At 36.7% G+C, this 26,546-nt stretch overlaps 1 protein-coding gene across 2 annotated transcripts; it reads left to right on the top strand.

Moving 5' to 3' along the window:
• Positions 1 to 6,351: 6,351 nt before the first annotated feature.
• Positions 6,352 to 16,588, top strand: LOC130989271 (branched-chain-amino-acid aminotransferase-like protein 1). 2 transcript variants are annotated; one of them, XM_057913224.1, is made up of 19 exons: positions 6,352 to 6,502; positions 7,155 to 7,226; positions 7,643 to 7,735; positions 8,252 to 8,389; positions 8,861 to 8,919; positions 9,826 to 9,928; positions 10,516 to 10,689; positions 10,922 to 11,022; positions 11,489 to 11,543; positions 11,694 to 11,780; positions 13,044 to 13,095; positions 13,301 to 13,386; positions 14,029 to 14,082; positions 14,410 to 14,493; positions 14,657 to 14,728; positions 15,227 to 15,307; positions 15,453 to 15,488; positions 15,881 to 16,024; positions 16,247 to 16,588. In XM_057913224.1, exons 3-18 carry the CDS (start codon positions 7,685 to 7,687, stop codon positions 16,007 to 16,009), a joined length of 1,362 nt encoding a protein of 453 aa, XP_057769207.1. In that variant the 5' UTR covers positions 6,352 to 6,502; positions 7,155 to 7,226; positions 7,643 to 7,684; the 3' UTR covers positions 16,010 to 16,024; positions 16,247 to 16,588. The 2 variants fall into 2 exon arrangements, with proteins under 2 accessions (XP_057769207.1, XP_057769208.1); XM_057913225.1 differs by lacking the exons at positions 6,352 to 6,502; positions 7,155 to 7,226; positions 7,643 to 7,735; positions 8,252 to 8,389 and adding an exon at positions 8,403 to 8,777 and having other exon boundaries at positions 10,578 to 10,689.
• The last annotated feature ends 9,958 nt before the right edge of the window (positions 16,589 to 26,546 follow it).

The raw sequence follows: 26,546 nt of genomic DNA on the forward strand, positions 1-26,546 counted from the left end.
GTCACTGCTGATTACATACATTCTCTTCGACCTTAGGCAAACCTTGTTTATCCAAAGCCTAGGTCAAACTAACTGCAAAGAACTTGTTCTTTGAAGTTTAGTTGGCAAGTTTTCAAACCTCTCTTCAACCTACTGTTGGGAACTTAATGGAATATCCTAATCCTTGTTTTGATGATACCAAAATCCTTAGGCTTTGTTTGTAATAGACTAGAACTGTTTGAACTCAAGTGTTAGAGTTCTTTTCTAGTTTAGTTGCTATTCTGAAGACTGAAGACTGAAGAACGAAAGACTGAAGACTGAAGACTGAAGTTGAAGACTGAAGACTGAAGACTGAAGTTGCCGACTGAAGTATCAGTCGAAGAATCAGTCTTGAACTGATTACTTAATGCATGCCACGTGGAATCAACGGACTGATACTAAAGTCAAGTATCAGTTAAACATTATTCTTCCTCGGACTGAACCTCCAACGTTCAAAGGAAGCCACGTACTCCAAAAGTACAGCCGCATTAAATGCAGAGATCTCAGGATCATCCTTTCTCTGCAGAGGTCATTCCTATTTGGTGACTACTTTATCAGAGACGTCACATCTCTTACTCTTCAACATAGTCGTTCTCACCAAACAAGGAACCTCGAAGATTGAAGCCTCAACCCAAGTTCAAATTACTCTCTAACGGAAGATATCTTGAAGACCTTCTCCGCCAACAAATCTATTCAAGACCTCTCCTATAAATAGCGCTCGAGGATCACTTCAATCTTCACCGATTCAACGACATAAGCTGAAACTCTGCCAAAATTGTTTCTCAGCCAAAAGCTTAAACTCTCCAAAGTTTGAATCGAAGAAGAGAATCTCAAAGCCAAAAATCAGTCACTACTGATTACATAAATTCTCTTAGACCTTAGGCAAACCTTGGTTATCCAAAGCCTAGGTCAAACTAACTCCAAATAACTTGTTCTTTGAAGTTTAGTTGGCAAGATTTCAAACCTCCCTTCGACCGATAGAATCGAGTGTTTGAGTTGCAAAGAAGTTCAGGAAGGTACTCTGTCTCCGTGAGATCCTAGTGCCAGTTCGTGCTAGGAGTGAGAAATCCAACAAGGTGTGTTGGTACTGAGGGTTGTGTGCACCCGCAAGCACACGGTTCGGTTTGCTGTGCACCCGTAAGCACGAGCATCGGTTTGCAATGCACTCATAAGCACTTGCAGAGTGAAGTTGTTGGTCTGATCAACCGATCGTGGATGTAGGATGTGTTTTCCGAACCACGTAAAAATCTCTGTGTTATTTACAGCTTTCAGTATTTAATTCTTACTTGTGCTTTTCATTTCTTAAACTGAAAACTGATTAATTGCAAAGAGAAACTTAAGACTAACAACGTGCTCAACTTATAAGGCTATTGCGAAACAAAAGATTTCCGCTGCGTGTGTTATCAGTCTGACTGATCTATCTTCTGATAGTCAGTAAGATTTATAACATCTCTATTTATCAAACTCGACGGAAGCCTTACGTGCATCAGTTAAGTTCTTGTGACTTAACTGATAACTCCTTACTGAAGAGTCTTTCAGTATCAGTCGTCAACCCTGTTTTGGTCAAATCTCTTTTCAGTAAACAGGTGTTTGAGTTTATGTTTAAAGTTTCATTTTGATCTCTATATTGAGATCTCTTGACAAAAATAGCCTATAGGTGTATTCCCCCCATACACCTATTCGAGACCCTCCGGACCTAACACCTACTGAATTGAGTGTTTGTGTTGCTAAGGAGTTTAGAAAAGTATTCTGTCTCCGAGAGATCCTAGTGCCCAGTACGTGCTAGGAGTGAGAAATCCAATAAGGTGTGTTGGTACTGAAGATTGGATCTTCGGTTGTTTCGGTTGTGTGCACCCGCAAGCACACGTTCAAGTTTGCAGTGCACTCGTAAGCACTTGCCCAATGAAGTTGTTGGTCTGATCAACCGACCGTGGATGTAGGAAGTGTTTTCCGAACCACGTAAAAATCTCTGTGTTATTTACAGCTTTCAGTATTTACTTTCTTACTTGTGTTATTCTCTTCGTAAACTGAAAACTGATTAATTGCAAAGAGAAACCTAAAGACTAACAACGTGCTTAACTCACAGGCTTTTATGAAACAAAAGTTTTCCGCTGCGTGTGTTATCAGTCTGACTGATCTATCTTCTGATAGTCAGTAAGATTCATAACATCTCTTTTTATCAAACTCGACTGAAGCCTTATGTGTATCAATTAAGGTCTTTTGACTTAACTGATAACTTCTTACTGAAGAGTATTCAGTATCAGTCGTCAGCCCTGTTTTGATCAAAACTCTTTTAAGTAAAACAGGTTGTGTGAGTTTGTGTTTGACGTTTCGTTTTGACTCTGTTAAAGTAAAAAATAGCCTATAGGTGTATTCCCCCCTACACCTATTCGAGACCTTCCGGACCTAACAATTTGTCATTCTCTATTGAACCTTTCTCTCTATATATAACTTAAAAGTATAAATCTTCTAAAATTCCATTATATGCACCCCCATGTTAGCTTGAAAATCAACTAAGAGTTCATTTGGATCTTAATTGAAATATTAGTGTATATGACCCTTTAAATCTAAAATCACTTTTATAAACGAAATTCATAGATCGTATAATTTTAAATTTATACTTTGAATTCAATTTCTAATATTTGACACACACTTTTAAATTGAATTTGGGAATGGTACATCCATATATATTCTAGATGCGTCCAAGTGCCTAAAAATATTTTTTCTATGTGAATGTATGATCTTAACTAAGATCATTTATATGGTAGTATTAAACAAAATGGGTACAAAATGAATAGTAGAACATCTTTTTAATGAAATTTGGGACAAATACATATATATACATTCTAATTAGATTTTATAGATTGTATACTTTCAAATTTATACTTCGAATTTAGTTTTAAAATTTTCTATATTTTAGAGAAATATTTTATTTAAACTAATTTTCATTTTCTATATTGAGAATTTTTTTTATTATTATATTTTTAGATATATGTGACTCAATTGTCTAAGTACTCAATTGTCTAGGCAATGCAATAACAAGGAAGCTTGTAAAGATTAACTAATCAAAATGAAGAACTTACAATCGATTCAATGAAAACAACGATCTAGCGGAATCCACAAGTATCTAAAATGTTTCTGTCTACCTAAACTAAGGGAAAAGGCATAAAATCGCAGGTGGAGGCTGCTGGGGTCGGAGATGCCAAATAAAACCCTAAAAAGCGGATTTTATAGCAATTTTCGTAACTGTCGGATCTGCTCAGGGGCGGCGGCCGCCGTGAGGCGGCGGCGCCGTGGACGGCTGCCGCCGTAGGACGGCGCCGCCGTGAGGGGCCTTCGCAGAATCCTCCAAAAATTGCACGGCCCGCGCCGTGAGCCAGCGGCGCCGTGGACGGCGGCGGCCGTGGGACGGCGGCGGCCGTGAGCTCTGCCTCCGAAACTGCTCCAAACGACGCCAAAACGCGCGGTAACTCCCGATTCCTGCATACGACAGTAGCACACCCAAAAGGTCATCGAGCACGTGAAAAATAGAGCACAAAGGTACGAAACGAGCTCGAATGCGCAGCAGGAAAACTCACAAAATCATCACAAAATAGGGCTAAACAATATGCATAGTTTAATTTCTATAGATTCTTCTTCTTCTTATTGCAGATATATAAAGTGAAAAAAATATGAAAGAAGCACCATCTTTGACCTATTTTTTTATTTTAATTTTATTTATCCTTTAACACTTATGAGTTGTCGAAATGTTATTGCTTAGAAATAGTAAAAGATTAACATAATTTTTTTCATACTCATAATTTGGACTATAATAAAGTGATTATTCATCGAAATTACTCACTAATCTATTTATCATAGAGTTAGTCTTGGGTCAGGCGGGTCTAATCATCAGATCGGGTCGGGGCGCGGGTCGGGCGCGGGCTTACGGGCTTGGGCATGGGCTGGGCTGGGCGCATATATAAAGTAATCATTGTTATGAAGAAAAGTAATAATCAATCTGAACAAATGTAATGTTTCAAAACATTACATTTCTTCATATGAATAATTACTTTTTTTTCTATTTTTTTCATTTATTTATGTTTTTTTAAATATTACATTTATTCATATAAATGATTATTTTTTCTCCAATTAAATAATAAATACTAAACCTTAATGGAAATATTTACTTTTATTTATCCTAAGATATACATTTGTATGCACAAATGTATACTTATGTCAATATAAATATTTCCTATCATTCAATATTTTTCTACAGCCTAAATCATGAATACTAAACCCTAAATAATCAATATTAAACCCTAAACACTGAATACTAAACCCTAAACCTTGAATATTAAACCCTAATGGGAATATTAAACCCTAAATAATGAATACTAAACCCTAATGGGAATATTAAACCCTAAATAATGAATACTAAACCCTAAACCTTGAATATTAAACCCTAAATATACATTTATTTGATCAAATAACAAAAAGTACAAATTCTAATGAATAAAAGTAACAATTATTGTGAACAAATGTAATAATTTAAAAACATTACATTTCTTCATAATAATAATTACTTTTTAGTATAACAATAGTTACTTTTTAGGATTTAGGTGGGGAGGGAGGCGCGGGTCAGGGCTTCCGGGTTTGGGTGCGGGTCAGGCGGCGGGTCAGACCCGGTCTGACCCTCAGACCCGCCTGACCCAAGAATTTGCGTTATTATATGAAAACACAGTTTGTGGCAAAATTATAATTAAAGAATCAATTAAAGGGTATTTATAAAACTCAACAAATCTCATATATTTTCTCTCTCCTATTTTTCATCATACGCATTCTTCAATTTTCTATACTCTCTCTATCTCCTATTCTCTTTTTCATATTTTGATGATTTTTAAAAAAAATCAAATTTTATTTATAAAAAATATTCTATATATATCTTAAATTAAAGATAAATGCAAGATCTTTGATTTGGTATCAAATAATTATTCAACTCTTTTATTAGTATTCTAATAAATTCTAATAATATAATTTATTTTCCTACTTATCAATTGAAGTTTTTCTAATAAGATGGCATAGGTAATGATCTAACTTAGAAAAAATAATTTTATGCATGATTAGCTCATGTTTTAAAAATATATATTGTGATGTGAAAACTATTTTTTTTTATTATTTCTTCGTTTCTTTTAATTTGAATGATGTGTTTATTCTATAATTTTAGGGAAGAAAATAAAGTTTTCCATCAAATAGATGGAAAATTAAAAACGATACTTTTCAAAATTATAAAATAAAATTAAGGATCTTTACTGAGTAATTGATGTAGATTATTTTATTTTTTAAGAAAAAATAATTTACATTTACTTATATTCTAACTATATTTAATATTTATTTTTTATTTATTTGATACATCATTTAATTTATTTATTTTTTATAAATTAACATGATTAAATAAAGAAATTTAAAGGCCGCGCCATAGGGGGCTCGAATCTAAGACCTTCGGTTTTAGACATTAACCCCCTAATAGCTTAACCGATACACACACTACATCATTTAATTTTAATGCAAAACTATGTTCGCCGATGCACGGGCGAATGTACTAGTTTCAAATATATTTAAATGGTAAAGTTTAGTAAAATGATCCATGTGGAAACTTTAATTAACACTTTATAATCGTTTACTTCATAAAAACAAAGGGAATCCGAAATACGAGAAAACGTGACAGCGTTTGATTTTTATTTTTTCCAATAATGCCAGTCATGCTTTTCAATTTTCAATTAGAATGACCAAGTTTACCGCATGATCATCACTCTTAAAAATGGTTCTACATTTCTATCTGGAACTCCATTGAAGGAATTTGCGGCAACGAATTTGTTGGCGCACACTAGGAAGAGGGAGCTTTAGATTTGCTCATTGCCGTTGATTGTCTCGATAGTGTTCAATTATTACTGCCAGCGGTTTATTCGTTCGAGGATTAAGATAAGTTTGAGAAGATCATAGCCTTGTTGACTTCTGAAATTCAAAAAAGTTCAATCAAGATTTTGGAGAATTCAGTGTCTGATTGAGACAGTGGAGTCGAAAATGGTGGAAAATGAAGTAAGTGATACACTTGTGGTACTCGCGGTGTCAGCACAATTTGTATTTTTTGCTCAGGACATTTCTTGCAGTTTTAGATTTATTGTTTTTATTTTTGCCATGTATTATTTATTGTTTTTGCAGTGAAATGGTTTAGAGAGAATCTTGCTGAATTAACTGAAGCTAAGCGTAATTTTCTTTGAGGATAGTGTGAGTTTAGGAATTAAGTGGATTTTTTGCCTGATTGTTCATCTCTATGAGTATTGTCAATGACGGCGTTATTTACGAAATGTTGATTGTTTAGTGATGATTATAAGTGGAAACCTGTATTGAAGATGACACAGAAGTTCTTGACGAACCCCTATATGCGAACTATTTGCGAGTAACAGGAGATCAAAGGCCTTATAGAGAAGAATTCCTGTCAAAATCGGTAAGTTTGATCTTATCATCTGTCTGATTATTATGTTTTCTGGCTCATTTACTTTTAGGCTTTTAGCCATTGATTCTTAAACAATACTTTGTGAAATCTAGCATCAAATCTGGAGCCACAAAATCTTAGCTACTCGTGCAGTCCAGTAAGCCTGCCAAACAGCAATTGAACTACTTGTATTCTCATAGGATCTTAATGTTGGCCTGGTGACAGGCTGTGATTATAACACTAGCTTATCCGGTCAAACCTCACTCTCAGGGATCCTAAAAAAAAGTCTTATCAGAACGATTTTTGCTGTCGCATGCCTTTTTTCAAGATGGTCAACATTTAGAATCGCCTTAGAATAATGGCTGCTAAACTCTGAAAGTAGTACATTGGCTGCTCAAACACTATTCTCCCTACAGTTTGTTTCTGGATTTGATACCTCACACAGTCCACTAAAATTTTGACATAGTCCATTCGCTAGTTGTATTATTCTGGTATAATGGTGATCTATTATGTACCTTTTCAACCATCCTAGATTTTCTAGTCAAGGGATAGTATTGGCATTGAAAAATAGAAGTGCTACAACTGATGCTTGTTTCAATTTGATGCCACAAGAAGAGCATTACCTGTATCACTTAACCTATATAATATTTTTTGTGATGAGTAGGAATCAGATGGAAATAAGGTTATACGGGAAATCATTTTTGCTCCTGGAGAGAAGACATATAGGTTCTGTAAGGTAATTATTCATCACTCTAAATCTTTTGTTGCAACGAGTGCTATGTTCTGTTTTACATTTTTGTTAGAAAGGGAAACTTTCACTCTTTTATTGTGATCACCCTCGCTTTTGTGGTTTTCTTCCTTTAAACTGTGTACTAAAGGAGCCTATCTTGATTAGATGATCCAGTTAAAAATATATTCTTAGTAGATTGCTGTCTCACAGTTCTTTCAAGGAACTGAGGGTCTTTGAGTTTTAACATTTCCTGAGCTTCTCTAAATATGCACCTGAACTGTGAAGCTTCAGTTATCTGTCATGACTAATATGTAAGATGTTTAGGCTGAGCTCCAGATAATATGATTTTGATCTGGAAGAATTTAGATATTATGATAAGATTATGCTGATGGGTTTTTGTTTTATCTTCATTTTTGTTACAGCATATAGCTGGTCAATGTCTGCCAGGCCTTACATCGGACCTAATGAAGAGAGGAAAACACTGCATACTGATAAGAAATCCCCTTGACGTGTTGGTAAATGAGCTTGCTATATGTCTAAAATCACACTCGTATACTTCAATCTACCTGCTTCACTCCATTGTCTCACAGTAATTATTATTTTCCAGTATTTCATACTAATTTTTCTATTGGCTGATTTACATATGAAAAATTGATTTCTTCATAAAACCCTCTAGTTTAATATTCTTTAAACAGCCTTAAATTTTATGGATTGAATTCTTTCACTTGTTGGGAGAACTTCTTTATTGTGAATCTAAATGATATGTCATTCTATTTATTGTACATTTGATTTGTTCATTGTCTCACAGTAATTATTATTTTCCAGTATTTCATACTAATTTTTTTATTGGTTGATTTACTTATTAAAAATTGATTTCTTTATTAAACCCTCAAGTTTAATACACTTTAAACGGCCTTAAATTTTATGGATTGAACTCTTTCACAGTTTCACTTGTTGGGAGAACTTCCTTATTGTGAATCTAAATGATATGTCATTCTGTTTATCGTACATTTGATCTGTTCTTGTGTCAGACATCCTACAGCAAGGTTTCTCCCCCATCATTCGCTGTGCTGGGGTATGACAGCTTGGTCTCCATTTACAACGAGCTTCATGATCAAGGAAAATTGCCTCCTGTGATTGATTCAGATTTGCTGCGAGAAGATCCTGAGGTTTAGAGCAGTTAAATCAATAAATATTGCTCCAGAAATTTCTCATGCAGAGTGTGGTTTCCTTGACTTTTGTTATCTCGTACAAATGAGTGGGTATATCAGGACTATAGATATTTTTCTAGATAGATTGCCTTTCATTCTTGGCTATGTATGTATCGACAAAACAGTCAAATCTGGATCCTTAGTTAATCTTGTATTCTTAATTTTTTACTAGATGAAACCAAGAATCTTATTCTACCAGTGGAATTCCATCCCTTCTCTATGATGTAGGATGCTCTAAGGTTTCCCATCATATTTGAAATTCTTCACTCAGTAGCTGTTGTATCCAGACACCTCATGGATATCATGACCTTGTTATAGTTTACATAATGCCCAACATATCTTCTTGGTATTTTATTGCTTCACTACATATCAGATATAATCCTATTTACTTATTTTGTTTGAGCAATATTTCCTGTCTTCTTCTTGTAGGCTACATTGCGTCATCTGTGTGGTGATCTTGGTATTCCATTTCAAACTTCTATGCTCAAGTAAGTAAGTAATTACAATAATGTATTTTTACTGTGATCTAGCATCCTTGAGACCTCGTCAATTGAGTCTGCTAAGAAAGTTCCATTATTTTAGGAATTTATGTCTGTTTCCTAGTTTCATGATGTGCAGTAATTTGTGCGATTAAATCTCATACAATATTACATCTGTCTGAATGACTTTCTATATGCCAAGACTGTTATTAGCAGGTTTCATTTGTTTTTGTTTTCTTGATTAAGAACTCAGTGCTGATTACATATACTTCCCTTGCATCCTTTTAAAGCCGAAGACATATTCCTTTTGTCACTAGCATAATGTGGTGTTATAGAAAGAAAATACTAATAATTTTCCGTCTTAGTTATATACTTATTTATGGATCTTGATTGTAGCTGTCTCATATATAGGAAAAGCCTGCCTGTACCACCCTTAGGTAATCAGTACTGACTAGCATTGAAGCATTGCATCTGAAATGAACATTTGTGCAGTTATAAGGATTTAATTGACACTCAGTCTTTATTTATATGTTATTATGGTAATAGATCTTTGAAAGGTGTCAGATGTTATCTGTAGTTTGTATCAGTATATACCAAGTGGAAATGAGCAGAACATGTCTCTTATGTAAAGGACATTGTGAATGAGGTGTGTCACATGACGCAATCATGACAAGAATGCTTTGCACTATAAAGGAGTGGGGGGGGGGGGATTGGTAGACCTTCTATTCTGTCGGCAATAGTGATTTCCAAGCTTTCACCAAGAAAATGTCTCAGATCAGCAATAACAACATGATCTAATGACGAACAAGTCTTTTAATTTCATAGATTAGTACTCTGGTGAATCCACTTAAAACTGCTATGTTTTTCCTTACAATGCAAGCACATTGTGCATGACTGTCTGAACTTTCCTTTCAGATGGGAACCTGGACCAAAACCATTTGATGGCATGTGGGCCCCCTATTGGTATAAGAATACACACAAGTCAACAGGTTTTGAACGGCCAAAAAAGTATCCCTCTGTAAGTAATAGAGAACTTGCAAGTGCTCTACTTTTTATGCATAAGTTATCATTTTCGCTAGATTCTTCAGTTTGATTGCACAGTGACCATTATTTGAACAAAAAAATGGAGTTAGAATAATATTTGCAATTTGAAGTAACTTTTCAAATATGAGCTAGTCTACTGAACTCATTGAACTTTACTTTTCTCTTATGTTTTGTTGGCAAAATTTTATTTAGGCACCTTCATATTTAAGCGTTAACTATTCACAATTAGGCTTATACGTCTTTATGTATAAAGTTATTTCCATTATTTTTCATTCATTCGACCATTATCCTTTTTTGTTCATTGTTTTGGAGCCTTTGATTTGAGTTCATTCTGTCTAAATCAGTTCAAGTTCTTGCATGATTTACAACATGCATGAATTGTTGCACACCCCCTCGAAAACATGATAATTACAATATCTGCAAAATTTATGACATCATTCTGTTAAAAAACGCTGATATGTTACAAATGCTGCTGAATTCAGTAAATGGATTATTGAACAACTAAGGTTTACTATCTCAAAGTGGCCTTGCATAATTCTTGGCCTCTCACTTTACTTTCAGTCATTTCCATCGTCTTTGTACAACTTGCTGGAGCAAACTTTACCTTTCTACAACTTGCTTAGGGGCTATGTGAGGGGATCATCAAACTGTGCCCAACCTGCTCTCCCTGTTTCTACCAATGAGAAGTTGCTTGTTTGGGTTGGTGATCAGATTATGCCTCGTGAAAGTGCAAAAGTAAGATATTTGTTAATGTTAGAGATTTATATTGTTAACCTTTTCTAGCATTACTAGATTCCCTATTGTTCCTAAATTTCATTGATTTCTGTGTCTAAAATAAACAGAGTATGATTTGTTTTATGTTTTCTACTCTGAAGTCAAGATTCCTATTTATTTCTCACTAAAGGGAATACAACCCTTAACGAGCATCCTTTTCTTTTTTTCGTTTTCCTGCTTGTGTATGCTTTAGGTTTCAGTATTTGACTCAATTGTCCAAGGTGGAGATGGAGTTTGGGAGGGTCTTCGAGTTTATAATGGCAAGATATTCAAATTGGAGGAGCATTTAGACAGGTGAATAAAAAAGAAATGTTATACTCTTAGCCTTTCTTGCATTGTTGTTATCCAAATTTTATCTCATAAAGATTTGATCAGTGGTGGTTTTTGATAGCCAATAGGACCATTTAGACAGGTGAATAAAAAAGATATAACGAAATGTTATACTCTTAACCTTTTTCTTGCATTGTTGTTATCCGAATTTTCTCATAAAGATTTGATCAGTGGTGGTTTTGATAGCGAATAGTAAAAAATACAAGATCCATGTAGTTCATCCAAACAAGATAAGTTGATTTTTTACACATGAACTAGAAGCAGTAGTCCTAGAATTTTAAGAAAAATTGGCATCTTCTTAGCATTTTTTTAAGGTTTGGAAATTTCTTCGCAGAAGGGTCATTATATTATGCTTGAATTGTGAGTCTTTGTTTTACATACCTGTGCCATGTATATTAAGTACGGTATGTAATCGGTTCTCTGTTTCCAGGTTGTTTGATTCTGCAAAAGCTCTATCTTTTAGCAACGTACCAACTCGTGAGCAGGTTAGCTAAAGTCCTTACGCAGTAGTTTAGACCTCATGAGCTTGCTGCAGGAATTATATAAGATGGTAACCTATCAGCTATAGGCTCTTGGTAGAATGTAGTGCTTGGAATCACCTATTAATGCTTGGTTCTGTGTGAAACACATTGCAGGTGAAGGAAGCAATTTTCAAAACTCTGATAAGAAATGAAATGTTTAGTGATGTGCATGTCAGATTGACTCTGACTCGTGGAAAGAAGGTTTGTCAACCTAGCCATTTTATTTTTGTTTGTCTTTCATGATATGAATTCTAATGACTTTTCAGATTGCGATTTGATATGCATGGGAAATACTTCAAATGAATCATGCTGATGATTAATGTAGCTGAATTTAGGTTAAAAATGCAATGCAATTGGATAACTTTTGCTGTCTCAGAAATTTGTCTTCTTTGTCGCAGTAATATTTTGCCTTTGTTTCTCCTATTTCTTTTTGGTATCGTAAAATAGAAAATTAAGGAAAGTGGACAGACATTTTGAATTGTTGGGAGGAAGGCCCACATCAGTAGTTCAATCAGAAGTTGATCAATCCATCAAGAAAGGATAAAGCTTAAAGAAAATACTGACAAGCATCCGAATTTGCAAAGTCCTAAATTCTACACTAACAGTATGGAAGGAGACGGATATTCTTATTCTCTGTCCATTAATTCTTTACTTCCCACCCTTAAATCCAAAGAACAAATAACTCAAAATGAAGTGCATTTGTGTCTAAAATCAAAGTAAATGATCTTCTATTTGGACATACACGGAATATGAAAAACTTAATTACCTTAGGGCCAAGTTACCAGTTATTAATGAGGAAGAATTCTCATACATGTGAGACATAAGTAGGCACATAAGCAAGCTTTAGCATAAGTGTCTGTTCATTGCAAGATAATAAGTTGAGTATGATCTATCGGAGAGTTCTAATTTGTTTAATATTATCCCTCTTGATTGGGAGCTTCTTGATACTGTTACTTTAATTGACGAGGTGATAGTCTTGACAGAGAATATTTCACTTTAGGAAATGGAATGTTCTCATACATCCTAAGTGGATAGTGGAATTGATGATTTGGGGACACGATGGTGGTACATAAAATTCTGGTGCATAGCTTGTTGCATTGACTTTGCTTTGAACTGAGGGTTAATTTAATACGTCTATATACTGCATGTAGAGTGTCGGTTTAAAGTCAGCTGAGAGCATCGGTGTACGAAGTTTCTGGGTTTCCTTGTGTATAAGCAAGTGAAACTTCTTGCCAAGGAAACGGATAATGGCAACCTAATTCTGACATGCAAATATTTCTAGTTGCACAATCCCTGGTTAACAAATAAGCATTGTGTAAGATTGCCCTTGTACAATTTGTATATCCTGATATTTTATTTGAGATTTCAGTTGATATATCAGTAAGTTTTCTCTTGGATTACTTTTTAAAGTCTGAAGACTTAACATTTATCTATGGTTTAGTCATTCCGTTATCTATTTAGTAGGTCACTTCTGGAATGAGCCCAGCATTCAACCAGTATGGATGTACTTTAATTGGTAAGATTCAGTGTGTATAAGAAAATATTAAATAAGCTAGAAATCTGAAAATGTGAGTATAGCTGTTGTATGTTATTTAAGTGTTCCTACAGTTGGTACGCAACACCTTAAATTTTTAAAAATAATTTTATCTGTAGCTCTGCTGCATGTGAAACATCACACATCAGGGTTAAATCAAGCTAGTTTCCATCTTTTACTTCTGCAGTGCTTGCTGAATGGAAACCACCGGTATATGACAATGCAAAGGGTATAATTTTGGTGACGGCTACCACACGCCGTAATTCACCCAATGTAAGATCTTGTCTGCACATGTTATTACTGTTTCTCCTGATTTCACATAATTGCATTGTCCTGCTGTTAGTCCCATGTAGTTCTTTTCTTCTGCTCGCCTCTTAAGCATTCCATCCAACACAAGAGTATCAACAAAATATTTTGTATTGTGTAAATTGATATCCCAATTATTATGATATTACTTCACAATAATTTGAGCATGCTTTGAACATGACTCCAATAACAAGGCCAGTACTTGAGTTATTGGGATTTGATTCTATGTGCTTTTGCAACCTAAATATGCACCTGAGCTGCTTAATTAGCTGTAAATGCTTGCCGGAGTTTTGTTTATTAGGTATTAGAATTGAGTTATGACCTCTAGCTGATTCACATGAGAAAGCTTGTATGAAATCAGAAATCATAATACAGCACTTGAAGCATAAATCAGGAGATTATCAATTCACTATGGACTATTATTGTAATCTAATGATGTTAATTTGTGGTTTCATGTGGGCATTTGAATGTTTTATGTTCTCAATGTTTTCCCAAGAGATGAAACATAGTAGTCATCCTTGATATGGTCACTATTAATATGTTTGTGTTATAGCTAATATAATACAACGATTTCAATGACTGATGAGTGAAAGTTATTTTATTTTGCAGAATTTGGATTCGAAAATTCACCACAACAATCTGCTTAACAATATTCTTGCCAAGGTGCGTCATATGCCAAATTCAGTTAACTTGTATCTGCCAATTCCCAAAAAACTATTAAAGACCTTACAGATTTTGTGCCGTGTTGAAGATATAAAAATTAAATAATTTCCTTTACCACTCATTTATTAAATGTTTCCACGAGTGAGGTCTTAATAATTAATACATAATAACTTGCCTGCATATAAGTAAGGATGTTCAAGATACTAAATTAAATGTTAATGCCACTCCTTTCTAAACAACAGAAGCTTTTATATAAGTTGGTCATTTAACATTGTTCTAGCCCAGTTGGCCTTTAGCTTTCACTTGGCATATCTTGAACTGGTGCAGATAGAAGGGAATAATGCGGACGCTGATGATGCCATCATGCTTGATAAAGATGGATATGTATCAGAAACAAATGCAACAAACATTGTAAGTTCATTCACTTGACCAGAAATCTACAATCTCCTGCATCCCTTTCAGCTACATTCTCCTATTGATGAGCTAGTGCTGTATGGAGTTTCATCAAATGTAGAAAGTTCAATCTGCAAGCTAGAAAATTGTTGTTGACAAATAATATATTTATTATTGTCAGTTTTTGGTGAAGAAAGGTTGTGTAGCTACTCCCTTCAGTGATTATTGTCTTCCTGGTGTAACTCGTGCTACTGTAAGTTGATAATATTCTGCTCCAAAGTTTGGTGTGATTACAGAAATTTGTGCAGTACAAAGAATTTTGTTATTCTTTGACATTTATCCATATTCCTATCGTATTTCATTAATATAACACAAAACTCCTATTTTGTGCTATGCTTGTATATCAAGAAAATATGATTTCACCTTTTAAGATCTCTATTACTTTCAGATCTTGTCTCTCCAACTTGTTTTGTTAATTTTCAGCTTTGTGGACGAAAATCAGGCTGCTCTTATACATAACAAATTGCTTATTCTTCTACATTTTTATTGAAACTGAGAGTCTAAGATACTACTCTTGTCTTGTTGGCTAACAAATGTACAGAGACCATCTAAGATGCTAGACAATTTTCCTTTTTTACTTCTTACATCAGGCTGACCTTGATATCTAGGGCTGAGTTCCATGTATGATGCTTATTTGCAAAGAATCATACATATGCCTGTGATATGCTTTATGATAAAACTTTCTCCATAGGTCATGGACCTTGCGGTGAAGGAAAACTTAGTTTTGGTCGAGCGACGTATCAGTTTATCAGAGTTCCATACAGCAGATGAGGTCAGTTTTCTGTTATCCAATATATTACTAGTTTAAAAGGGATACTTATTATTAAGAGACTGATTGTACAGCCATTACATCCTAAAGCTTTCTACTTTCTATTTTTGTTAATGCAAATAGATTGAAAATGGCAGCTTTGTTGCAGGTGTTTACAACAGGAACCATGGGAGAGCTCAGTCCAGTAAGTTAATCGTAATATAGTGTTACTCTCCAATACCTCATGCTTCGAAATATTGTGATTAATGTTGGATCATCTTATGACTTCTTTGAGAAGTCTTTGTTCCCTCTCTTCCTTCTAGTTTGGCAATTTCTGTTTCCTTATCACCTAATGATTGAAGAAAATTAAAAGTATTTTGTTCTAAATATTCTGTATCTGCATTTTGGTAGTTTCTAGGTACTAAGAAAATACACATTACTTGTGTACCTATTGGCCTAAAATTCATGTAAGAGCATTGTTACTTATTTTATTGCTCAGCTTTTAAATGCCTCATAATGACAAAGAATGGTTGCTCTGCCGATTCATATTTGAATGTGATGGTGATGAGATATAATATATTGCTTCGACCATATTAGGTCCTCAAAATTGATGGACGTACAATTGGCGAAGGTACAGTGGGGCCCGTGACACGAACATTGCAAAATGCTTATACACAGTTGTGCTTAGAGTCGGGAGTGCCTATACCCACTAATCCTCATGCTTGAGATGATACTAAGGAGGTAATATTGCTTTCTTGCTTCATTCCCTATTTTAACTTCTATTATAGAGTGGCTTTTTATATTTAAGATATCCATCTTTATTCAAAATGATTTCTTTTATAAATTATAGCTGAATAGATGACTTGGTGCAATGCAATACATTTGCTTGGCACTCACATAATTTCTTCACCAATCCTCTTATCTGTTACGTTTTTTCATTTTTTCCTTGCTCGTGTTTCTCAGGACACGTCACGCTGGCACGGTCACAACTCACAATTGTGTTTTCGGTTGTAACTTGTGAACCGTGCAATGGTAAAAGAAACCACTTTATTTGTTTGACGTTGTGTATCAAGATGAAGGCAGACCAGACCAACTTCAGTTACTTCTTACTAGGATTCTGGTATTATGATTTTGTTGCTATAACATGGATCATAAAATAATAAATGGAGTGCATGTCTGCAAATAAAATCAGACCTGCAAATTATTGAACTAAACAATCTATTTGGTAAAATGAGGGTAATTGACACTTTGCACCTTGTAAATTTTCTTTTTGTCCCTTAGCTCTATTTTCTAAACATTATGTCATTTTCTCTCTAGTTCTCCTCTTCTTTTTTCCTTTTCTAACTCCCATATTTTTGTTATACATGTCCTTTTTACTCACTTCATGATTAAATTGAATGGCTCAATACTATCCTTTAAAATTAAAATCACATCTTAACCTTTTTTTTATTAAAACTTGTGCTCTCCACTCCACCATACACTCTTTATGGACGGAGGGAGTAATTAATTTGATGCGATTATAATTGATACACAATTATAGTGACTTGATTAATCTTAAATGTTCATTTATTTTATACTTGCTAACGGTATGTTCATGAAAGAAAAAAAGAATAAATAAATATTTTTGTTAAAAGAACATATAAAATCATAAATCTTGATCAATGTTTAATATTTTAATAATTTTATTTAGGTTTACTAAATATCATATATACATTAACTGAAGATTTTATGATCCTTTTAGACAAAAATATATGATTACATATTTCATTAAATAAACATACTGTGTTTTTAAAATGGGTTAAGTACCAAATTTCCCCTATCGATGGCGTCCCTATCGCGTACAGGACCATATAGTCAGGATAAACGTTGTTTACTACCTCAACGTGGAAAAATCGAACCAATCTCCCCCGCCACTTAACGGACGTTAATACCGTCAATTTTTTTTAATTAATATGAAAATCGAACGTTTCTACGGGACCAAATACCCCCTGCGCCGCCGGGCCTCCTCCCCTTTCCCTGTTCGATGCAGGGCGCACCACCAGAACCGTCACCGCCTTTGTTCCAGCGGAAGTCGCCAGTTTTCGCCGCCTTCGGCGCAGCGAGGTCGGCGTCTCTCGTTTCCCCTCACTTTTTCTCTTTTTCCCTTTCCCCAAATCAAAATACATTTAGGATTTTTTATTTTTAAATTTTGATTTCATCTTCTTCACACCTTGACGGTTGGTGGACATGATAAAGGTCAAGGTTTTGGGCCTGGAAAGGGTTGGGGTGGTGGCCATAGAGGCGGCAACGGTTTGGCGGCGACTCTGGTGGTAGGGATGGGTTTGGCGGCAGAAGATTTGGTAATGGCGGTGGTGGTGGAAGTGGGTATGATTTTGGGGGAGGTAGTGGAGGCTCTAGCGTGTGCTAAGGTGGTGCTGGATATGGTTCGGGCAGCGGATACAGAGGCGGTGACGATGCTGGTCGTGCGCTCTGCATCGAACAGGGAAGGGGGAGGAGGCCCAGCGACGCATGGGGGTATTTGGTCCCATAGGAACGTTCGATTTTCATATTAATTAAAAAAAAATTGACGGTGTTAACGTCCGTTAAGTGACAGGGGGGAAATTGATTCGATTTTGTCACGTTGAGATAGTAAACAACGCTTATCCTGACTATAGGATTCTGTACGCGATAGAGACGCCATCGATAGGGGGAATTTGGTACTTAACCCTTTTAAAATTAAAATAAAATACAATAAGCCACATAGGATATATATTTTAAAGCTAGAAGCTCTAGAATTAGTAGTGATTTAAAATAAAGTTCCTTCATGAAGTCATGTAGGACCTCGAAATAAGGGGAGGCCAGAAATCTCAAACTGTATTATATAATTAATTAATAATTGATGTAACTGAATATTGTATATACGATCTGCAAATATATTATGATCATTTTAGACAAAAAATATGGGATTACATGTTTCATTAAATATTCAGGTAACAAAATATTGTATATACATTAACTGAACATTTTATGATGATTTTAAACAAAAATATATTGTTACATATTCTATTAAATAAACATGCAATACTGGTTCTATAAGATAGTGTTAAACTACAATTTCATTTTAAATAAGAACTACACGATAAAAACTATGAAAATGTGATAAATTGTATCAATGAAAAAAATTATAACAAAAAATATATGTATAATCTAGAGTATACGAAATGAATTAAAAAAATTAAAAACAAAAAATTATTTTCAAAAATAATAAAGTAATTTTTTATGCGGCTGGGTGTGCACAGTTCCTTTTTTCGTTGGGGTCTTTTTCCTTTCATCTTTGATGTTTATTTTTCTTCTCTTTTACTTTGTTGTTTGTGAGCCGAGTCTGTTTAGAGGCGATGGTGAGGCCGGTGTTTCTGAAGCAGTCTCATCTCAGCTCTCAAACGGTTGTTCTTCTGCCTAGACAAGTTCTCTTTTCCCTCTTTAAGGGTTTTCCTCTCGGGGTTTTCCTTAAAGAGGTTTTAACGAGGCTCAGCCCTTAGTCTGCTTTTCTGTGCTTTCAAGAGTTCCTTAGGTTTTTTCCTTTCTTTTTCTAATAAAATTTTATTTTAATAATAAAGTATTTTTTGTCGAAAAAATATAACTTATTATTTTTAAAATTGATTGTGCTTTTATATATATAGATATAGATTTCTCCATTGCCTATGTACACGTAAATCTGAATAAAAGAACATATTCAAATTCAGCAATGCTTATATTTATAATAAAAAATTGAAAAGAAAAACGAAAATCACTAACTTTTGAAGTATATGATGTATACATGCAATCAAGAAAGATAAGGTGCAATCACACCCCAACATTGTTTTCCGCTGACACCCTCGGACCCTCCTCCGTCTCTATCTTATTCCATGGTAAATGCATAAATCATAAAATAGTGTTCGTACGAGATAAATTTTACTATAGGGAGGAATTCTATTCTACCCATCTTCTCAAAAATACATTTTAAACATGGTTAAGGTACAAATCCACCCCTAAACTAGACACCCATAGAGCGTATACCCCCTCCATTCTCGACTTGGCCCAAATACACCCCTAGGGTCCATAAAAAGGGTGCATTTAAACCCAACAAATTAACATGATTTTGATCCCAATCAGCGGCAGAGAGAGGACCTCCTTCTCCTCCCCTTACTACCTCGATCCCATCGCAATCGGCGCATACAACGCTATTTCGAGGGGGATTTCCGTCGACACCGGCACAATCGACCGTGATTTCTCCGCCGACGTCATCTTCAGCGATGACAGAAAATTCTTCCACGTGTCCATCTACTCCGGCGTGCCCCTCAACGGTAAAATGCACAATTTAATTTATCCGGGAGACGACGACGATGACACAACAAGGAGGAAGCTATCGGTGTCGGCACTGGGGGTGAGCTCGTTGGCACTGGTGCCGGTGGAGAGGTCACTATGGGAGGTGAAGCTGGAGGAGTTGAGACCGGAGGTGCATCCAAGAGTTTCTTTTATGGCGGTGAAGGTCGAGATTCCGACGAAGGCTGGCTGAAAAAGTTTTAAGGGGCGAAATTCATAATTTAGATTTTAAAAAAAAGTTAACGGAAAGATAACGGCCATTAACTCGCTGGGTTTAAATGCACCATTTTTATGGACTCTAGAGGTGTATTTGGGCCAAGGTCGAGAATGAGGAGTGCTACGGTCTAGGGGTGACTAGTTTAGTGGTGAATTTGTACCTTAACCCTTTTAAAAATAACCACTTTTTTTTAATTGATTCAGCCCATGACCATCATAATTTTTTAATGTTATTTTGATTGGAAAATCTAGTGCAGTGTGTCATACAAGTACACCTAATGATTGGGAGATAGACAACATTATTTTGATTTATGAAGACTTAAAAATACCCACTTTTTAAAATTGATTCAACCCATGACCATCATAATTTTTTAATGTTATTTTGATTGGAAAATCTGTGCAATGTGTCATACAAGTACACCTAATGATTGGAAAATCAGTGTAGTGTAATTCTAAGGTCTCCTCTGCTCCATTGAGTATCTCCTTTGAGATACGTGTGTCATCTTTGACTGATGAAGACTTGACTGATGTTGTAGAACATGAGTCTTTTGATGTCCAATTGCACACTGTTGTGAGTGACCTTTGGCTCGTCTGGACCTATCGTAGCTTTGTCTCCATGGTTGTTGTTTTCTTCGGAACTGAACTGGTTTCAGTTTCTGATTGCTTCTGTTGTTCTTCCCGCTGGACTGGTGAGGAAGACTCTGTTTCAATCCCGATGTTCCTTCCACATTCTTTGACTGAAATCTGCTCTCCAGTCTTTTCAGTAGAATTAACTGGTTGGGGGCCTCCTTGGCTCGTCTGTAGCTTTGTGGAGGAGGAACATTTCTTCTTGCCATCAGTTTTCGCTTCTGAATTTCTTCCATATCATGATCCCTGGACTCTTCTGAAGTGTTATCTTCATAAGTGTCAGTTGCTTCCTTGATCATGATATTCTTTCCTTTATCGGCAGGAGCTACCTTTCCTCCAATGCTTTCCACTAGAGCTTTTGAAGGAAAGTTAGTCATCATCGGAGACTTCATCATGCAGTCCTTGGCTGTTTCCTCCAATTTGTGATTGAGCCTCTTGATTTCATGAGACGCTCTGTCACACTCTGATGTAAGAATTCTGAGCTTTTCTTCCAATCGATTGTTCTCCATGATCAGTCTATCAAAACAGGTTTCATCTGGAAAGTATATGATCGTATGATTCTTGATTCGTTCTTCATTGATCTTCTTTTCCATTTTCTAATTTAGCATGAGGAGATCTTCGAACATTTTCCTTAACTGACAGTGATCAGTCATGAGCTGATCGTACTCGTCAGTTTCATCGACTGAGATATCTCCAAATTCTGAGTGGTCTTATGTAAACACCAAGGAGTTATCAGTATAAGGAGTTTTTGAGTAAGAGTTTACCTCTGGCCCATTCATTCCGTTGTCGTAGCTGTTGTTGGCCACGCTTTCGGTGTTGTTGGCCATGAGGGCTTGGCTCTCATCATCTGAGCTGGTGGAGTTGAAGGCGGATGATTCTGATGCATATTCGGAAGATCCTGCATCGTCAGCAACCATCGCTTTCTTCTTCGCATATTTGCGTTCTCTCTTGGCTTTCATCTCCTTGCACTCTGATTGCGTCAATTCAGGACATTCAGATCGATAGTGCCATTTCTTCTTGCATCCAGAGCATTCCACATCTTTTAGATCAACAACAGGTAGATTTTCTTTCTCCGCTTCTGTCAGTGGAATATCTGGACTTGCTTTCTCTTTTCCTTTGTAGTGCTGCTTGTGAAACTTCTTGTACTTGCGGAACTTGGATTCCATCTTGTTGAATCTTTCAGTCAATAGAGCATATTGACTGAAGAAGTCTTCGAGTTTGAGTTCCGCTGGTTCCTTTGACTGCTTCTTGCTTTCTTTTGCTGACACTTTCAGCGCTGCTCCTTTTGAGGTTGATGGACCATTTTCGTCTGATCCTCCAGCCTTCTTTGTTTCAAGATTTCTCTGGATGTCGAACTCATTCGCCACGAGATCAGACAAAAGCTTGTTCGTGGGGAGCTGATTGAATCCTGGCTTGTTCTGATGAGCGACTGAGTAGATCTAGCCAATCTCCTCGCGGAAGTGCTCGTAGAATCTTTAGGTTGATTTCTCGTTGAGTGTACATGTCCTTCGAGATGGATTGAACTTCGTTCAGGATCTGGTTGAATTTGAGTTCCATCTCGTCGACAGATTCATTCTTGAGCATGAGGAAGGAGTCGAATTTTTGACAAGCTATTGATAACTTGTTCTCCTTTATCTCCTCGGATCCGATGCACATTCCTTTTAGAATGTCCCACATCTCCTTTGCAGTTCTGCACTTGATGATCTTGGTGACGTGCTTGTCTGGAACTGTGCCGGAGATGATGCTTTTGGCGATTGTCGAGCTCATCTTGCTTCATTTCTCCTGTGGTGAAGTCAGCCTTTGATTTGATCTAGACTTCATCAAAATGATATCTAGATGGGTCTAGAGGAACCTTTTTGACCACCTCCGTGATGATGATGGGTCCTCTGGTGATGACTTCCCACATACGACAATGTTGGGCGGTGAGGAAGCTTTCAAGCCGAAACTTCCATATGTCGTACTTTTCAATACTAAACATTGGTAGTGAGGATACTCTGTTGTGGTTAGTTTCCATTGAAAAGAGAACAAAAAACAACAGATAAGAAAAGCAGTAAGCACTTTTTGAAAAAGAAAGGTTTTCGAGACCTTTGAGGAAAAGGATCTAGTTCAGTAGAACCTAATCAAAATAGAATTGTTCTTGCGAACAACCTGCTCTAATACCAATTGTTAGGTCTGGAGGGTCTCGAATAGATGTATGAGGGGGGAGGAATACACCTATAGGATATTTTTACTTCAAAATAAATCAAGACGAAACTTCAAACACAAACTGACTCAATCAGTTTACTGAAAAGAGTTTTGACCAAAACAGGGTTGACGACTGATACTGAATACTCTTTAGTAAGAAGTTATCAGTTAAGTCAAAGACCTTAACTGATACACGTAAGGCTTCAGTCGAGTTTGCTAAACAGAGATATGTTATGAATCTTACTGACTATCAGAAGATAGATCAGTTAGACTGATAACACACGCAGCGGAAAACTTTTATTTCGTAATAGACTGTGTAATTAAACACGTTGTCAGTCTTTAGGTTTCTCTTTGCAATTAATCAGTTTTCAGTTTAAGAAGGAGAACACAAGTAAGAATGTAAATACTGAAAGTTGTAAATAACACAGAGATTTTTACGTGGTTTGGAAAACACTTCCTATATCCACGGTCGGTTGATCAGACCAACAACTTCACTGGGCAAGTGCTTACGGGTGCACTGCAAACCGATGCTCGTGCTTACGGGTGCACACAAATCGAAACAATTGAAGATCCAATCTTCAGTACCAACGCACCTCGTTGGATCTCTCACTCCTAGCACACACTGGGCACTAGGATCTCACGGAGACAGAACACCTGTCTTAACTCATTTTCGACACAAACACTCAATTCGGTAGGTTGAAGAGAGGTTTGAAAACTTGCCAACTAGACTACAAAGAACAAGTTCTTTGCGGTTAGTTTTATCTAGGCTTTGGACAAACAATATTTGCCTAAGGTCTAAGAGAATATATGTAATCAACAGTGACTGATTTTTGGCTTTGTGATTCTCTTCTTCGATTCAAACTTTGGAGAGGCTTGGCTTTAGCTAAGTAACAATTTTGGCAGCGTTTCAGCTTATATTGTTGAATCGGTGAAGATTGAAGTGATCCTCGAGCGCTATTTATTGGAGGCGTCTTAAATAGATCCGTTGGCGGAGATGGTCTTCAAGATTTCTTCTGTTAGAGAGTAATTTGAACTTGGGCTGAGGCTTCAATCTTCGAGGTTCCTTGTTTGGTGAGAACAGCTACTTTGAAGAGCAGGAGATGCGACATCTCTGAAAAGGTAATCACCAAAAAGGAATAGCCTCTGCAGAGAAAGGACGATCCTGAGATCTCTGCATTTAATGCGACTGTACTTTTGGAGTGCGTGGCTTCCTTTGAACATTGGAGGTTCAGTCCGAGGAAGAATGTTTAACTGATACTTGACTTTAGTATCAGTCCGCTGATTCTACGTGGCTCGCATTAAGTAATCAGTCGAAACTGATCCTTCGACTAATGCTTCGATCGACATCTTCAGTCTTCAGTCTTCAGTCCTTCGTTCTTCAATCTTCAGAACAACAACTAAACTAGAAAAAGAACTCTAACACTTGAGTTCAAACAGTTCTAGTCTATTACAATTGAAACCTATTGATTTTGGTATCATCAAAACTAGGATTAGGATATTTCATTAAGTTCCCAACAATTTTCCCCTTTGTGATGATGCCAAAACCACACAACAGTTCTAAGCGAGAAAAAGACTGAACTCAAAGCACAAGTTATTAAACAGGGTGAATACTATTCCCCCTTAACAATAGAACCTAAAACTTGCACTTTGAAGGAAGAACACAACAGTTCAACAAAACTGAACGAGGACAAAACTGAAAGACATTAATCAGAGCCTGGACAAAAAAGTCATTGTCGTCAGGTTGAGATCAAAGAGAAGTTCTTTTTATTTAAAAACAAGACTGATAAGACATCAGTTCAAAATACAGGAAGAAAGAAGAAACATCAAAGAAGAGCCAGATCGAAAGATTATGGCTTCTGACCATACAGGTTGAAAACAGTCTTCATGATTTTGTCAAAATCATCTGAACTGGAGTTTGTAGGCACATTCCAGATTTTGCAGATGGTCCTGACTTCTCTCTTGTTGGATTCTCTGTTGACGCCGTTTCTGATTCTCGGAGGACAAACCGTCGTCTTCAGGGAATTGGAGATCGGAATTCCTGCTTCTCTTTGAGCAGTTTGCATTCTCTCAACCATTGCTCTTTCAGGCCAGTTCACAAGAAAATATTTCCATGCTTCTCTTTGGAAATCTCGATTCCTGTTGAGATTGGCGAAGACAACCCATTTGGTGTAGCTTTCTTTCAGCTTTTCCCACCATTCATTCATGTCAGTTGGTATCCACTGATCTTGTCGATCAAATCTATCCAAGTAGGATACCAAGAGTCCTTTGCTGACATACTGCTTCAATCTTTGTTCTTCTCGAAGCATTTGTGGGAAGGGTTGCAGAGGTTGTTGAATATCTTCACCCATATGGAGAACCTTCTTGACCTTGGGCTCTGGATCTCTGGATGATGAGCTTTCTTCTCTGGATCTCTTTCTGCTGAATTCTCTTGAGGCAGAAAGGAGCTTGAACAGAAGGGTTGGCAGCGCGTGAGATGAAAGCTTGGGATTTGGCAAATGCCTGTGCCAAATCTGCAGGAAGGTCAGGTTCCAAATACTCTTTCCCCTTTTTGGCATCATCCCTAGGGAGAGAGTTGACTTTCCTTTGAAGATCTTTGATGTCGCGGAGCATTGATTGAATGAACGTGGAGTTCGACGATTCTCGAACAACGTTGAGCTCACTTTCAAACTTTGCAAGGCGAGCAAAGATGGGACGGAGTTCTTCTGCAACCATAAGTTTGGCATCAGTTGCAGTCATGAAATCTTTCATGAACTCAATGCGCAGTTTTCCAATGTGAGTTTGGAGATCCAGAAGTTGTTGCTTGGACTTGATCTCAACTTCCAAAACTTGTTGCTGCAGCACATTGATGTCCTGTTGGACCTTTAGAAATCCAACTTGAATTGGAATCAAGTTTTGTTGAAGCTGAAGGTGATCAATTTCTGCTTTCAGAATTTTCCGTCGAAGAGAGGTGATGCGAACATCATGATTGATCATGTCCTCTCTGGCCTGGTTTTCAACAGAGATGAGATATTTGAGGAATTTGGCACCATAGATATCTTGACGTTCTCGCTCGTGCCTGAGTGTCTCAATCTCGAACTGTTAATCAGAGAGAACTTCCAGCAAGGCAGCAATGGGATTTTCAGTTCCTTCAGGGATGACAAACTGGGTCTTGACGGGTTCCTGTCTTTTCCATTCAGTAATGAAGCTGTCAGTGTCATCGTCTGAATCATATCGAATAACTCCCGGTCGGCGAGGGAGTTCAATAAATTCAACCGACAATGCAGAAGGAACATGAGGTGCCCTCGGTTGCCTTTGAGAGGTTGAAGCTCCATGAGATGAAGTTGTAGCGTCAGAGGCTGTGGTTGGAGCAGGAGGAATGACTTGTTCATCATTCGTGGAAGAGAAAGGAGCAAATGTGCGTCCTTTTATGATGTTGTGGCCCTCGGTAGGAGTGGGGTCATCAGTGGAGAAGATTGGTGGTGATGAAGGAGGAGGAATTTTTGTGATGTCCTCAATGCATCTTTCCGGAGTGGAAGCCTCATTATCTTCGGCTGATGGTATCTCAGCTGCAGGAGGAGAAGTGGGATTTTCAGCCTTATCAATGTCACCGGGCTGAATATCTTCAATGATAGAAGGCATGGCAGTGGAAGTGTCTGCCATTGAATGACTGATTGGATCAGTCATTAACTGATCCGGAGAAGATGGTGGAGTGTGGCCAGCAACAGAATCGTCTTGAGGAACATACTCAGGAGCAGGGGTTTCTTGAAGAGTGACTTCAGGATCTAGACTTTGAAGAAGAGGAGACGATGGACCAACAGAACCATAGACTGGAGTCTCTTCTGCGATTTTAGATGTGGATGTGCCAACATTTACATCGAGAATCAGGGTGTTTCTGGTGTACCCTTGGGATTGAAGA

Source organism: Salvia miltiorrhiza, chromosome 6, assembly GCF_028751815.1.
Source record: "Salvia miltiorrhiza cultivar Shanhuang (shh) chromosome 6, IMPLAD_Smil_shh, whole genome shotgun sequence".
NCBI lineage: Eukaryota > Viridiplantae > Streptophyta > Magnoliopsida > Lamiales > Lamiaceae > Salvia > Salvia miltiorrhiza.